Genomic DNA, 14,942 nt, shown 5'->3' on the forward strand with positions numbered 1-14,942 from the left:
ATTCCATACATAAATCTTTTTAATCAAATTGTATTAATTTATTTTTAATATATTTATTTTACAACAACAAAAAACAAAAACACCATGTTTAAGTGTGTTTTTTTTTTAAAAAAAATCCCTTTTATTCTTTAAAAATATAGAGCCCTTTTATTCCGGTTTTTAACTATCTATAGAACAAGGATAAACATGTAAAAGCAGTTAGAACAAAGATACTCGGTCAACGCCCTCTTTATTATGAGAAAAAAAGTCTTAGGACATTTTTGCTTTTACATAGTGCTTGAAAACCAAAGATTTCTCAGCTTCAGAGTTGACCGGGAATTGCATCCTTTTTGACTTCAGGCAAATCCTCCACTCATCGCTGTTCTTATTATCTGGAACAGAGCTGAAAACGAAGAACAAAAAAGCAGTGAGACCTGGGAACATTCATGATTCATACAAGTGCTCAATCTTTGATCTTATCACGAATTTCATCTTCCTAAATAGTGTTATATATCAATTTAATTCGAGGAATTAATCCTAGCACTAAATAAACTAAAATCATAGAAATCCAATATCCTAGCAAAGACAATGAGAACAGTTTGGAGGAAAAAAAAGGAATCCTCAAAGATAGAAAACATATAAGTGATCAGACAGAAAAACAGAGCTTCTGATATTTTTCGATTGAGAGGTGTACCGAACATACATGATCCAATAACCACAAAGACAAAGAACCCCAGCACGATCGGGCCAACAGGGTAGTCCTTTCCTTTCTTTCCTGCCGTGTCAGCAGCCGAGCCACTCCTTGTGATGTTTCGTTGAAACTTGGCAATTTTCCTGTCAGCGAGGCGCCTGGATGTAGTCTGTACGAACCAATCCCATCGATAAAACCATTATCAGAAGATGAACAAGCATAAGTGAAATTCAAGAGGGGTATAGTTCATTCACAAAAGAAAGATGAATATGAGAAACAATTTGGTAGGAGAGACAATAGTCTCAATGACACTTAATGATGACATTATTCAAGTATTACTACTTGTGTTCATAGCACTGACATGAGTAAATAATTCAAGAGTTTTTATATTATCATATAAAGCAAAAAAAAAAAACATAGGATGACATCGATATAGATAGCTATATGATTTTCTTGCAGATATGCTCTGTGGTCTTTACCAAGTGCAGCTTACAAAGAGTTCAAACAATTTAAAAAGAAAAAAAAAAATCTTATCGCAAACTTATCAACTTTCAATAGATTAACAATAGCATTAAGCTTTCATTTTTCTCACAACCCTTCAGGTCGTGTCTGTGTTGCACATTGTGAAATTATTCTATCAGGGAAATTTAAACTAAATAAAATGAATTAACTTTTCTTTTATTTAACCCATCTAAATTAATGTAACAATAGTTATCACAAAATAGAATTGGCTTTCATATTAGAATTGACTACAATGAGCCAACATGAATCGATAAAGATTCTCCAAAAGAATATGTTTAGGTTTTTGGATGGGCTAACTTCTATTTGTTTTATCAAAAGAACTTCTGGTCTATTTGGAGAGTTAAATTTCTGCCAAACATATGGGGTGGAAAACTCAACACTCTTTAAGCAAATGACTACGCGTCCAGGCTATTATTCAACTAAAAGCTATTTGCTTCTTGTATTATTATATAGATCTTGTAGTTCTTATGGAAAAGATGGTGAGTCTAAAACTGGGTTGGTGTTATTGTTCTAACTCGATTGTTGTTTATTAATTATACTGAATGTATTTTTATATTAGTGTTTGAATATCTGGTGTAGATTAAAATGAAGATAATTTGAAACTAGTATTCCAATATATTCCTAATTCAGAACCGGAGCTTTTAGTAAGGCCTCCAAATCTAACTTGCATACCACTAGACCAAATATCTTTGGTGTAAGCATGTAAACTAGTTCTTAGACTTGAGCAAATTTGATGAAAATATTTTTAAACTCGAACTGATGAACAAATCCAACTATCGTGGGTTCTATGTATCCAACTTGTTCAACCAAAATGCATATAGACACGGAAGGAACAATTTTAAAACTTCTGAAAGACAGATAAACTAGCCCTATTCGATACTGTTCCACCTTATCAATTGCTACTCTCTCCCAATTGAAAATCTTGTAATCCGATCCAGAGATCGTATAGAAAACGAAGGAAAGAGATTTTTTTTAAAAAAATCATGAAACCCTAATCGAACAAAAGGAACAATTCTAGGGAAGAAGATCATCTGCTGTAGTGTGCGTGTGTATATATATATATATCTTCTTGAAAATAGAGAAACACAAGATAGAGCGAAAACTATCCAACTGGAAACTATATTTTATAAAAAAAAAAAAAAAACACTCCAGAAGAAAACTCCCGACTCCAGAGATAGATCACTCTGTGGCGCTGCAGAAATACACTAAAACCGAGAGCAAGGCGGGAAAATGCTGGGATTCGTTGAAAGGAAATTAGGGTTTGAAAGGAGAAGAGATGCGTTACCATGTCGCCTTTGGGTTAGGGCTCGAATCAGCGAAACGAAGAGGAATGCAGCAGCGATCACCCCCAGCCGTTCTCTTGTCTGCTCGCGACTGCAGCGCCGTTAGCTTGTCTTGTCTCCCCCAAGGTCATTTAACTATTTAGCCCTTCAAAAACTTGGCGTATTTATCGCTGCATTAAGGGTAAAAATAGAAAAGCATTGTTATTATAGGAAAAAAATAAAAACCCATTTCCATCCTAATTTTTTCTTTTTAAATTATTTTTATAACTGATCGATCTAAATGTTACAAACGGAAATTGTATTAGAAAATCATTGTGTTTTTTATTGTTGCAAAATGCTTGAGATCATGCTTATGCTTGTGAGAAAGTTAATACATTTTCTCGAAAGGAAAAGGATTGAAGGAAAGTATTGGGCTCCGTACTCAAGCCTCAGGCGTAGTATGGCTTGAAAAACGTAAGATGTTTGACACTCCAGCTCGGGAATAAATAATGTCTGTCACCTGAGAATCGAGCTTGCAATCTAGCGATGCTCGACATTGGAGATTTGGGCTAGAAGGAGGGGCGGGGAGGTTTAACTTATATTATTTTAGGAAGAAATGACAAACAAAGAAGGCAATCAATGATGATGTGTAATGAGTGTTGTTACTCGATGAAGGCTACAAAAGGGAATGAGTAATTGAATGAAGGGATTATGTTTTTCTCTTTTTAACAAATGCTCTCGTTCATTCTGCATTATCTATATTTTCTTTTCCAAAGTTTCACTGAAGCATCAAAGGGACTATGCCAGAACAAGACCGGAGCCCTCTGATTAGGTGTTAACCTTAGCCAGGTAATTATTCATTGACTCCTGAGATAGCAAAAAGTGCTTGGCTACAAATATCTAAATTTTATTGTGATCCTATCCGAAAATTGAATCAGACATACTACTAAAGTGACGTGGTCGGAATATTGATTGAATCACTATGACTCGGAAGGGGGGGGGGTATACTGAGTTGGCTTCTATGTGCACCAAGTCGTCAGAAGTCTTCTGGTCAATGCTACCTACAGACAAGGTCAGACTATCTCAGTCTCTGGAAACCCGATGCTCAAGACAGATCCAACGAATATATAAGAAACATGCTAAGAGTATAATAATGAAATGAATGAAGAGTGAATACGGTAAACGTACCCTGACCCAGGGGGCGCCCTTTGGTGGATTGGTGAGCTGGTTGTGGCGTTAATCAGATTGCCGTGATCCGGAAGAGTAAATGAATGCGAGCCGGATGAGGAGCTGGATCTGACGGTATGGAGCCGAACGCGGCCTAGACTTGGAAGGCGACATGATGGCCAGGACCTAATAACGACACGTAGGTCATGATATCGGCACGCATGCCAAGATGTAACAGTGGCACACAGGTCAGGATATGATATTGGCATGCAGGTCGAGATACCATAACTGCACAAAGGTCGGAACACAACATTGGCACGAAGCTGGAACATAACAAGTCAAATCGGAGCACAATAGCATCAAGGACTCGGAGGCCCGAAAGCATATGACAGTGCGGATGGCCAGAGGTGGCCTACGATGAGGCGTCAAGAGAGGCGATGCTATGGTGTCCTGGAGGAAACCACTGGTGGGCGGTTGTTGTTAGACGTTGCATCAATTGCAACGTCGGGAAGATGAAGGGGTGCCGATCCTTCATCTTCCTCCATTGAAAGCTAGCCATCAAAGCATCGATTGGTAATCGATGTTTTGCTAGCTATATAAGATGGCGTCCAAGAGCAATCGTGATAAGGGTGTGGAGCTAATCGGGGGTGAAGAGCGAGCAAGCGTTGTGGAGGTGATCAGAGAGCTTTGCGATGAGATCGGCGAGCAGAGGGAACACCCAGAGGCTGGGATTTGGTCGATGGAAGAGTTCGAGAAGGTTCCGTGTGGTGATCTTCTCGGCGACAGAAGCAGCGACGTCTTCGGCGGGTCTTCAGTTGCGACTTCGGGAAATCACTGTAAGTGATTATAATTATCGCATTATTTTATCTTTATTTAATTGTTGTTTCATGCTCTCAAAACTACCAACAATGACATCAGAGCATGCATGATTTTGAAAGCATGAAAATCGACGCGAAAAAAACTCGCGTTTTTCCTCTTCTGTCACGAAGAAGACGATGAACAGTGCATACTATTCATCAATTGAATCGATTAACCAATCAATTCAATTGAATTGAATCGATTGAAATTGTATTTCAATCGATTCAAAATCGCGCATAGTTGTTGGATCGATTCACGGATCGATCGAAAAAAACGCGAACAGTTTTTGACGAAGCACAGTGAGAAAAACTCACTGAATCGATTCATGAATCGATTAAATGCGTGCACAGTAGTTTTTTTTCGAAGCACAGTATTTTTTTTATTTGAATCGATTTAATGTCAAGTTTGAATCGACTGAAGATTAAAAAAAAACGTGTAAGAAAAAAAAAAGCATGCATGCATGTTGTTTTTTAAATTTCCTTCTTCACATGAAAAGTGGAGGTTAATTAAATATGTTTATTAATTAATTAAATATACATAGAAATATATTATTAATTAATAAAGAAATATTTAATTAATTTATGGTTAAATTTACTAAAAATGGAACCAGACCAATTTGGTCGATCAAACTCAGGTCTGGTTTAAATTATTAATTGATTTAAGCAGACCAAATTGATTCAATGATACCTAAAGCTGGTTCAAATTATTTGTTGGTTTAACCAGCTCGGTTTATTATTGAATTAATTAGGGTGATCTTGATTATAGAAGTTGGGTTGATCAAATATGACCGGATTAGTTCCGTTGTGTCAGATTTGATCAGAAACATTAGATTTGTTCTAATGAGTCAGACTTAATCCAATGGGCAATTGGACGAATCAAACGAACCTGAGTTTGATTAATAAGTCTGTGATTGACTCAAATGAGCTTAAACAATAACAGAACATAGGTCCAATTAGATTAGTTCTAATGAAGACAATAGACTAAGTTTAACATCCGGACTCCTGATTAACCGGTCTAATGGATCAGTCGACTTAAACTCCTGAAAATCAAGAAGATTTATTTTTCTTGATTTATAATGATGGTATGCCTGTATAAATTGAATTAAACTGGTTAGTCAGTTTTGTATTGACTTATTTAAATTTAATTTTTTAGATGGAACGGACGATTACCATATTGACTCGTCGTGAAGTGCGGCGAAACCAGCTCCGAGAGGAGATTCAAGAGATAGAGTATAAGTCTGCTTATAGAATTGACGGACATGTTAGACGACTGGATAGACTATTTTGGAAACTTGAGAAAGAAGAGTTTCCAGTCCTAGACAGTTATAGGATCTGGGCATTGATGCATTCATTGCCAGAGTATCCTAGGATAATAGCAGACAATGTATGGGGGCGTCATGAAGGACGAGTCACATATTCAGTACTATGTAAGGAACTACTTCACCATATGGATGAAGAAGAGCCTGAAGAGTCTGAAGAGGACTAGGAGATGCTCGAGGAAGATCCAGAAATGGATCTGATGTAGAATCCTGAAGCTACCCCATCTGAGATTATCCCAAATGAGTCCAGGTTAATAGGGATAGTGTTGGCTGCTATACTAGTGTTTGTCCTAGTGGGAGCAGTGCTAACTTATCTAGTTTACTAGTGTTCTGTTTACTGTCGTTATGTACGAACAGTGTAAGTTCATCTAGTTTTTGAATCATGTAATAATTTATGTCGTTATGTATGAATAGAATTAAATAATGAGAAGTTATGTTATATGTTAACAAACTTGGAAATGATTAGTTCATTTCATGACATGATTAGTTCATGTGAATATGATTTGTTCATATATCCATATGATTAGTTCATATGAAAAATGATTAGATCATTTTAATAATGATTCGTTCATTAGATGGGATATGTGTAATATGATTGATCGTGTTGATTAGATTAGAACATACAAATGATGAGTGGAAACAATGTTATCACTTGATTTTGTAAACTAACTCTAATTTACACCGAGTCAATAAATAGTTGCACATATATGAATTACATTGAAATAATAAATAAATAATTTATTTATGTAGATCATAACAACTAAAAACATCATAGCTGAACTCAATAAGGGTGAAAAATTATATGGGGATAACTACAAAATCTGGCACCTCAAGATACAATATGTTCTTGAGGAACAAGAAGTTCTAGAGGCTGTAAACCAAATTATGGAGGAACCGGTTGATGGTTCTTCAGCACAGCACAGACGTGACCTTGATGCCTATAAGGCATGGAAAAGGAAGGACTCCATTGCTAAGAGAATATTGATTAGTTCAATGGTGGATGACCTAGTGTTTGAATATGAGCCATTACCATTGGCTCATGCTGTCTGGGTAGCCCTTAGAGAGAAGTACAGTGGAGTCAGTCTGAGTAAGCTCCGTCAGCTAACTATCAAGTTTGATAGTTATAAAAAGCGCTCGAATGTTACCATGGCCCAACATCTCAGGGAGATGGGTAACATGATTCGAGAGCTTAAGACTACTGGTTATACGTTGACCGATGAACAACAGGTTCAGGCAGTTATCCGTTCCCTTCCTGATTCTTGGGAAACAATGAAACAGAACCTAACCCATAGTGAGAGTATCAAGACTTTCACTGATGTCTCACACCATGTGGAACTTGAGGCGGAGAGGATTGAATCAGCAAGGATTTCGGGTCAAGCTTTTGTAGCTGAAGGTTCTCGTTCCAAGAATAAGAACAAGTGGTTTAAGAAAGGAAAGGGGAAAGGAAAGGAGGCTAATGCTGTTGTTGTGAAAAACCAAATCAAGAAGAAAGGAAAGAAATATGGACAAAAACCTAAGAGCAGGTTGACTTGCTTCAACTGTGGCAAGAAGGGCCATTTTGCTCGGGATTGTACTGAGCCTAAAAAGGTAGATCCATTTTTGTCTTCTTTCCACGAGCAATATGTTGCAAGTACAATGTTGTTAGCTGATTCGTATCCTTTGTGGATTGTAGATTCAGGAGCAACGAACCACGTAGCTCGTGATCGAGCTACATATATGGAGTACCGTCGGGTACCAGCTGGCAACAAATGGATATATGTAGGAAACAATGCAAGAATTGAAGTCAAAGGAATTGACACTTGCAAGCTTAACCTACGTGGTGGAGGCACCTTGTTTCTACATGATGCCCTGTACACTCCTGAGATTCGACAGAATCTGATTTCCGTTATTTGTCTTCTTGATTTAGGTTACAATGTAAATTTTTATAGCCGTTGTGTGGAACTTCGAATTAACTCCGTGTTAATTGGATATGGTTATGTAACAAATGGTTTTATGTTTCTTAATGTAAAACCAAATAATAATGGTTGTTTTTCAAACATTGCTCTTACTAGTAATGCTTATGTTAATGATGAAATTTGGCATACTAGATTGGGACATATAGGACAAGAACGAATGAATAGATTAGCTAAGGAGGGCCTATTAGGCACTCATGCTAAGATTAACTTGTCTATATGTGAGCATTGTCTTGCGGGAAAGAGGACTAGAAAACCATTTGGTAAGGCTATTAGGGCTGAATCATCATTGCAATTAATTCATTCGGATATTTGTGGTCCAATGAATATGAAAGCTAGAAATGAGAGTTCTTATTTCATTACATTTATCGATGACTTCACACGTTTTGGTCATGTGTATTTAATTTCTTACAAATCTGAGGCATTGGATTGCTTTATTCGTTACTTGAACGAAGTTGATAATCAATTGGAACGTAAGGTTAAAACCTTGCGCACTGATCGTGGAGGAGAATATTTGTCTGATCAGTTCAAGACAATGTGTAATGAGAAAGGGATTATTAGACAGCTAACTATCCCTGGAACTCCACAGCAAAATGGGGTTGCTGAAAGAAGAAATAGGACTCTTCTTGAAATGGTTAGATCTATGATGGCGCAAGCTAATTTGCCAATCTCCTATTGGGGAGATACATTATTAGTTGTGACCTATATACTTAACAAAGTGCCTTCAAAATCAGTTTCATCTACCCCACATGAACGTTGGACAGGCAGAAAGCCAGATTTAAGTAATTTGAGACCTTGGGGTTGTTAGGATCCTTCGTACGGAGGCTAGAGAGGGGGGTGTGAATAGCCGACCCCAAATCGTCGTTTCTTTCTACAAAACGTGTTAGCGCAGCGGAAAATAAACACAGAAACGAAAGGGAAAGAAGACAAACCTCAAACAAACCGATGTAACGAGGTTCGGAGATAAACTCCTACTCCTCGGCGTGTCCGTAAGGTGGACGAAGCCTATCAATCCGTCGGTGGATGAGTCCCCGGAGAACCGGCTAATAAATGCTCCTTGTGGGTGGAGAAACCTCGCCACAATACTTGTAACAACAAGAAAGGAGTACAACAGATACAAGAAAGCAAAAGACAATATGAAACACTTGCTTGCCTTTCTTGTTGACTGGAGTGAAGAAGCAGCAACCTCACACCAGCAGCAGCTGACGAGAATCCAGTCGAGAAGCTCACGCGAAGCTTCAGCAGCGAGGAGCTCAGCAAAGCTCTGATAGCAGGTAAGAGCAGAAGCTCTAGAGCACCAGAACAGAAGTTCTAAGAAAAAAAAAAAAAGCAGCACTCAGCAGCAGCCCTTCACCTAGATTTATACCTGCGAAGAACCTGCAACGAAGACAGAAGACGCAGAACCTAGCCGTTGTCACTCACAACGGCTAGATCCAGATCGCACCCGATCGGTCCGGGCTTGATCGGTCGTGGGGACCGATCAGGTCCTGTGCTGATCGGTCCCCGGACCGATCAGAACTTCACAGAGAGTTGTCCAACTCTCTGATCGGACCGATCCCACCTCAGGTGGTAGCGTCCCTGATCGGTCCCGGGGACCGATCAGGCTCCATGCTGATCGGTCCCCAGACCGATCAGTAAGCCCACAGAACCATGATCGCCTTCTGTTTGTTATCTGATCGGTCACCAGACCGATCAGATACACAAACGTATCACTGGATCGGTCTGCAGACCGATCCAGAGCTTGGTTTTTGCCCAAACCAAGTCCCAAACCTTCCAAACCAATATCCGGTCAACCTTGACCTATTGGTACATCATGCTTAGCATCCGGTCACTCCCTTGACCTGCTAAGACTCCCCACCAAGTGTCCGGTCAATCCCTTTGACCCACTTGGACTTTCCTCTTCGTGCCAAGTATCCGATCACTCCCTTGATCTACTTGGACTTCCCAACACCAGATGTCCGATCACCCTTAATCCATCTGGATTTTCCCTTGCCCGGCTTAACTCACCAGGACTTTCACCTAGCTTCACTCACTAGGGTTTTCACCTGGCTTCACTCACCAGGATTTCCAATCTGCCTGGCTTCACTCACCAGGACTTCTCCGACTGCCTGGCTTAACTTACCAGGACTTTTCCCCGTGCCAAACTCCCTGTTTGGACTTTCCCCGTGCCAAGTCTCCATACTTGGACTTTCCGCGTGCCAAGCTACCTGCTTGGACTTTTCCCGAATCAGGTCAACCAGGTCAACCTTGACCTAAGGTTGCACCTACAATCTCCCAAACACCTATTCTTGTCAAACATCAAGAATACAACTCTCTTCTCGTCAAACATCGTCAAACATCAAAACACAACTCGAGTCAGGTCAACCAGGTCAACCTTGACCTAAGGTTGCACCAACAATCTCCCCGTTTTTGATGTTTGACAAAATTCAAAATCAAGTTAGGTTAACCCGATAACCTAACTTAGGTTTTCCAATGTTCTTCCTTGAACATTATTCCAAAACCCACACTCTCCCCCTTGGGACATCTCTCCCCCTTTTTGACACACATCAAAAAGAGGGAATCAAGGTCAAGAGTTTCTTCCTAATGAAAGTCCCATACCTTTCATTGAAACCCTTAATTTCCCCCTTGATACTAAACTCAACACTCAACTTAGTGACAATCTCATATCACTAATCCTCAAAAGTCTTAAGGAGTAAAAACTCCCCCTAAAAGTCAACTCCCCCTTGACAATTAGTTAAGACTCCCCCTAAAGGTCAACTCCCCCTTGACCATTGCACCAACAATGTCTTGGAGAGTTTCAAACCTTTAGAAACCCGAAACTCAACTCCCACAGCTGAAATTTCAGACCACAGTCGAAATTCAGCAAATTCAGCGCGCCTGATCGGTCACCGGACCGATCAGGACCCCTCTGGATCGGTCCCCAGACCGATCCAGCCTTCCCTGGATCGGTCCAGTGACCGATCCAAGTTCAGATCCAGGGTTTCGATTTTTCTTCTCCCGAAATTCGAAACTCACAATAAATTCCAGAAAATTCAAAAAATTATGAAATTTTGAGGATACATTCCTCATACCATATACTATCAAGGAAAAATAGTTTTCTATGAAAATAACTTCCATTTTCAAATCTTGATACAAAGTTCAAAAGTCTTTGAAATAGTTCAAAGTTAACTCATCTTTGTATCAATTTGCTCAATGATGAATGCTATCACTAGAAAAGCTTCATCAAGGTTTTTCAAACCAATTTCAAAATGATTTTAAACATTTTAATTTAGGACCACAATCTTAGGGCTATATGTACATGACTTGTACATAAGCTTTCCCTATGATCCCCAATTTCGAATTAGGCTCATCTAGGTACAAGAACTATGCACCTTGATCCTAACTCATGATCCTAATATCTCACACACATCTAAGGTGTATAAAACACATCCAAGTCAATTTTGATGTGAGATATGGGTTTAGGTTATCTTAGGCTAAGTTTTCATGCATTTTCTAAAACAACAACTTGATCTCCGTATCAAATTGTGTTGTTTATCCTTAGATCAATTTCATTGATTATAAATGCAAGAAATGATGACATGGCATAAAAAGATATCATAAATGAAAACATGTGCCAATATCATGATGTCATGGCATAAAATATGAAACTTAAATAAAGCATGACATATAGATAACCTAAGCATTATCATGACATTTTAAATGATCATAAACTAAATATGATGTCATGACATGGCATATGGCAAACAATATATGGCAAATAGCACATAAAGGTATAGAAAATACCTAATTCTAGCCTTAGTTGCCATTTTTGATAATTTTGATCATTTTGCCATAGGTTCTATATTCCTAAGTGTAATAGACCTAAAATCATATACTAAAGAATTTTAGATCACAATGTGCCAATTAGATTGATCCTAGAAAACTCCTCAAATGAGATTGGCACATCCTAATCACCTTAGGAATAATTCTTAATTTCATTTTCAAGGCTTGATTATACCTTGAAAAATCCTAAAGTGCCACCTTTTGCCATGATTAGGTTAACTACCTATTCAAGTAAGGTTGGCACACCCTAACTCATCTAGTGTGATGAAATCACGCTCCTAGGAACCCAATACCTATTGGAGCTCATTGGGTTCACTAAATATTCACTAGGGATGACTTCCCTAGCAATCCTCCTAATGACCCTCTTAGGCTTTAAAGCCTTGGTCATTTGGGACTCATCAAGATCAACTCTAGGGGTGACTCCCCTTGTGACCTTGGTGATGGTCTTCCTAGCCCTAGATTTTGTTCCATAATCGAATGGAACATTGTGATAAGTGGGCTTGACCACTTGGGACTTAGGTTTGTGACCCAAACCTTTCTTGTCCTTGGACATTGGTTTTTGACCCTTAAACCCTAGAGATGACTTCTCCAAGTTCTTAAGAGCCTTTTCCAAAGTATCAAGTCTTGACCTCAAGACTTGATTCTCCTTCTCTAATACCTCAATTTTTAATTTTTCATTTTTCTTTGAGGTATTCCTAGGCATATGTCTAGATGATTTGGGATTTCTATCTAGGTTTCCCTTAACCTTAGATGAGTTAATCCTAGGGTTGGCTTTCTTAGTGTTATCCTTATCTAGACTAACATCTTTGGCACCTAAGCACATATATTGGTTCATAGAATTAACATGCTTATCATTCTTGACAATAGCAATAAGGCTACTAGCATGCATCCTACTAGAATTGCAAGAATGTGCCTTAGAGATTACCTTAGGGTTTGCCCTAGCTCCCCCTATACATGTGCTCGATCTTTTGTCCTTGTGAGGTTGCCTCCCCCTTGGACATTGGCTCCGATAATGTCCCCTTCGCTTACATTGAAAGCACACCACGTGCTCCTTGCCTTTGCGTATCGGGACTCCGGCTTCCTTGACTTTTGGTGCCGGTGGAGTCTTCCTAATCCTCCTTGGACACTTACTCTTGTAATGTCCATACTCCCTACACTCAAAGCACATTATGTGTAATTTGCTAGAAATTAAATGGCTTGAGTTACCTAGGTTTGAGGATAGATGAACGCTCTCTCCTTCATCCCTTCCGAAGGTAGAAACTTCTTCTTCTTGCTCCGAACTTGAAGAAGAAATCTCCTCCTCTTCTTCTTTAGATGTTGAGTGGCCCTCAACTTCTAAATCCACATCCCCATGGTGTGAGCTACTTAGCTCACTTGACTCCTCTTCATGACTTGAAATGGAACTTTCTTCATGGAGCTTGGCCAAATTGTTCCACAACTCCTTGGCGTTGTTGTAACCACCTATTCTACGCAAAATGTCATTAGGTAAAGAAAATTCAATGATTTTCGTTACCTCATCATTGATGGTTGATTGGTGGATTTGCTCCTTGGTCCACTCCTTCTTCTCTAGGGTTTCTCCTTTCTTGTCCATCGGAGACTTGAAACCTAATTGAACACAACTCCAATTTTCAATGTTAGTCATAAGAAAATACCTCATTCTTACCTTCCAATACGCGAAGCGCAGCACTCGTAGAATGGTGGAAACGTGATGTCTTCTCCGAGTCGATCCATTCTCTATCTTGTTCTCCCCCGGGTGTTAATCCGATGAAGAGCAACCTTGCTCTGATACCACTTGTTAGGATCCTTCGTACGGAGGCTAGAGAGGGGGGTGTGAATAGCCGACCCCAAATCGTCGTTTCTTTCTACAAAACGTGTTAGCACAGCGGAAAATAAACACAGAAACGAAAGGGAAAGAAGACAAACCTCAAACAAACCGATGTAACGAGGTTCGGAGATAAACTCCTACTCCTCGGCGTGTCCGTAAGGTGGACGAAGCCTATCAATCCGTCGGTGGATGAGTCCCCAGAGAACCGGCTAATAAATGCTCCTTGTGGGTGGAGAAACCTCGCCACAATACTTGTAACAACAAGAAAGGAGTACAACAGATACAAGAAAGCAAAAGACAATATGAAACACTTGCTTGCCTTTCTTGTTAACTGGAGTGAAGAAGCAGCAACCTCACACCAGCAGCAGCTGACGAGAATCCAGTCGAGAAGCTCACGCGAAGCTTCAGCAGCGAGGAGCTCAGTAAAGCTCTGATAGCAGGTAAGAGCAGAAGCTCTAGAGCACCAGAACAGAAGTTCTAAGAAAAAAAAAAGCAGCACTCAGCAACAGCCCTTCACCTAGATTTATACCTGCGAAGAACCTGCAACGAAGAAAGAAGACGCAGAACCTAGCCGTTGTCACTCACAACGGCTAGATCCAGACCGATCAGGCTTCACCCTGATCGGTCTGGGGCTTGTCTGATCGGTCGTGGGGACCGATCAGGCCCTGTGCTGATCGGTCGTGGGGACCGATCAGGCCCTGTGCTGATCGGTCCCCAGACCGATCAGAAGGCTTCACAGAGAGTTGTCCAACTCTCTGTGTGGAATCTGATCGGTCCCCGGACCGATCCCACCTCAGGTGGTAGCGTCCCTGATCGGTCCCCAGACCGATCAGTAAGCCCACAGAACCATGATCGCCTTCTGTTTGTTATCTGATCGGTCACCAGACCGATCAGATACACAAACGTATCACTGGATCGGTCTGCAGACCGATCCAGAGCTTGGTTTTTGCCCAAACCAAGTCCCAAACCTTCCAAACCAATATCCGGTCAACCTTGACCTATTGGTACATCATGCTTAGCATCCGGTCACTCCCTTGACCTGCTAAGACTCCCCACCAAGTGTCCGGTCAATCCCTTTGACCCACTTGGACTTTCCTCTTCGTGCCAAGTATCCGATCACTCCCTTGATCTACTTGGACTTCCCAACACCAGATGTCCGATCACCCTTGATCCATCTGGATTTTCCCTTGCCCGGCTTAACTCACCAGGACTTTCACCTAGCTTCACTCACTAGGGTTTTCACCTGGCTTCACTCACCAGGATTTCCAATCTGCCTGGCTTCACTCACCAGGACTTCTCCGACTGTCTGGCTTAACTCACCAGGACTTTTCCCCGTGCCAAACTCCCTGTTTGGACTTTCCCCGTGCCAAGTCTCCATACTTGGACTTTCCGCGTGCCAAGCTACCTGCTTGGACTTTTCCCGAATCAGGTCAACCAGGTCAACCTTGACCTAAGGTTGCACCTACAATCTCCCAAACACCTATTCTTATCAAACATCAAGAATACAACTCTCTTCTCGTCAAACATCGTCAAACATCAAAACACA

The 14,942-nt window shown here is 40.3% G+C and overlaps 1 protein-coding gene across 1 annotated transcript; it reads right to left on the reverse strand.

Annotated features, from left to right (window-relative positions):
* Positions 1-210: 210 nt before the first annotated feature.
* LOC122000240 (stress-associated endoplasmic reticulum protein 2-like) lies at positions 211-2,612 on the reverse strand. Its single transcript, XM_042554712.1, has 3 exons — positions 2,478-2,612; positions 683-839; positions 211-382 (listed from the first exon to the last, which is right to left on the reverse strand). Exons 1-3 carry the CDS (start codon positions 2,478-2,480, stop codon positions 336-338), a joined length of 207 nt encoding a protein of 68 aa, XP_042410646.1. The 5' UTR covers positions 2,481-2,612; the 3' UTR covers positions 211-335.
* Positions 2,613-14,942: the final 12,330 nt, after the last annotated feature.

This window comes from Zingiber officinale, chromosome 7A, assembly GCF_018446385.1.
Source record: "Zingiber officinale cultivar Zhangliang chromosome 7A, Zo_v1.1, whole genome shotgun sequence".
Classification (NCBI taxonomy): domain Eukaryota; kingdom Viridiplantae; phylum Streptophyta; class Magnoliopsida; order Zingiberales; family Zingiberaceae; genus Zingiber; species Zingiber officinale.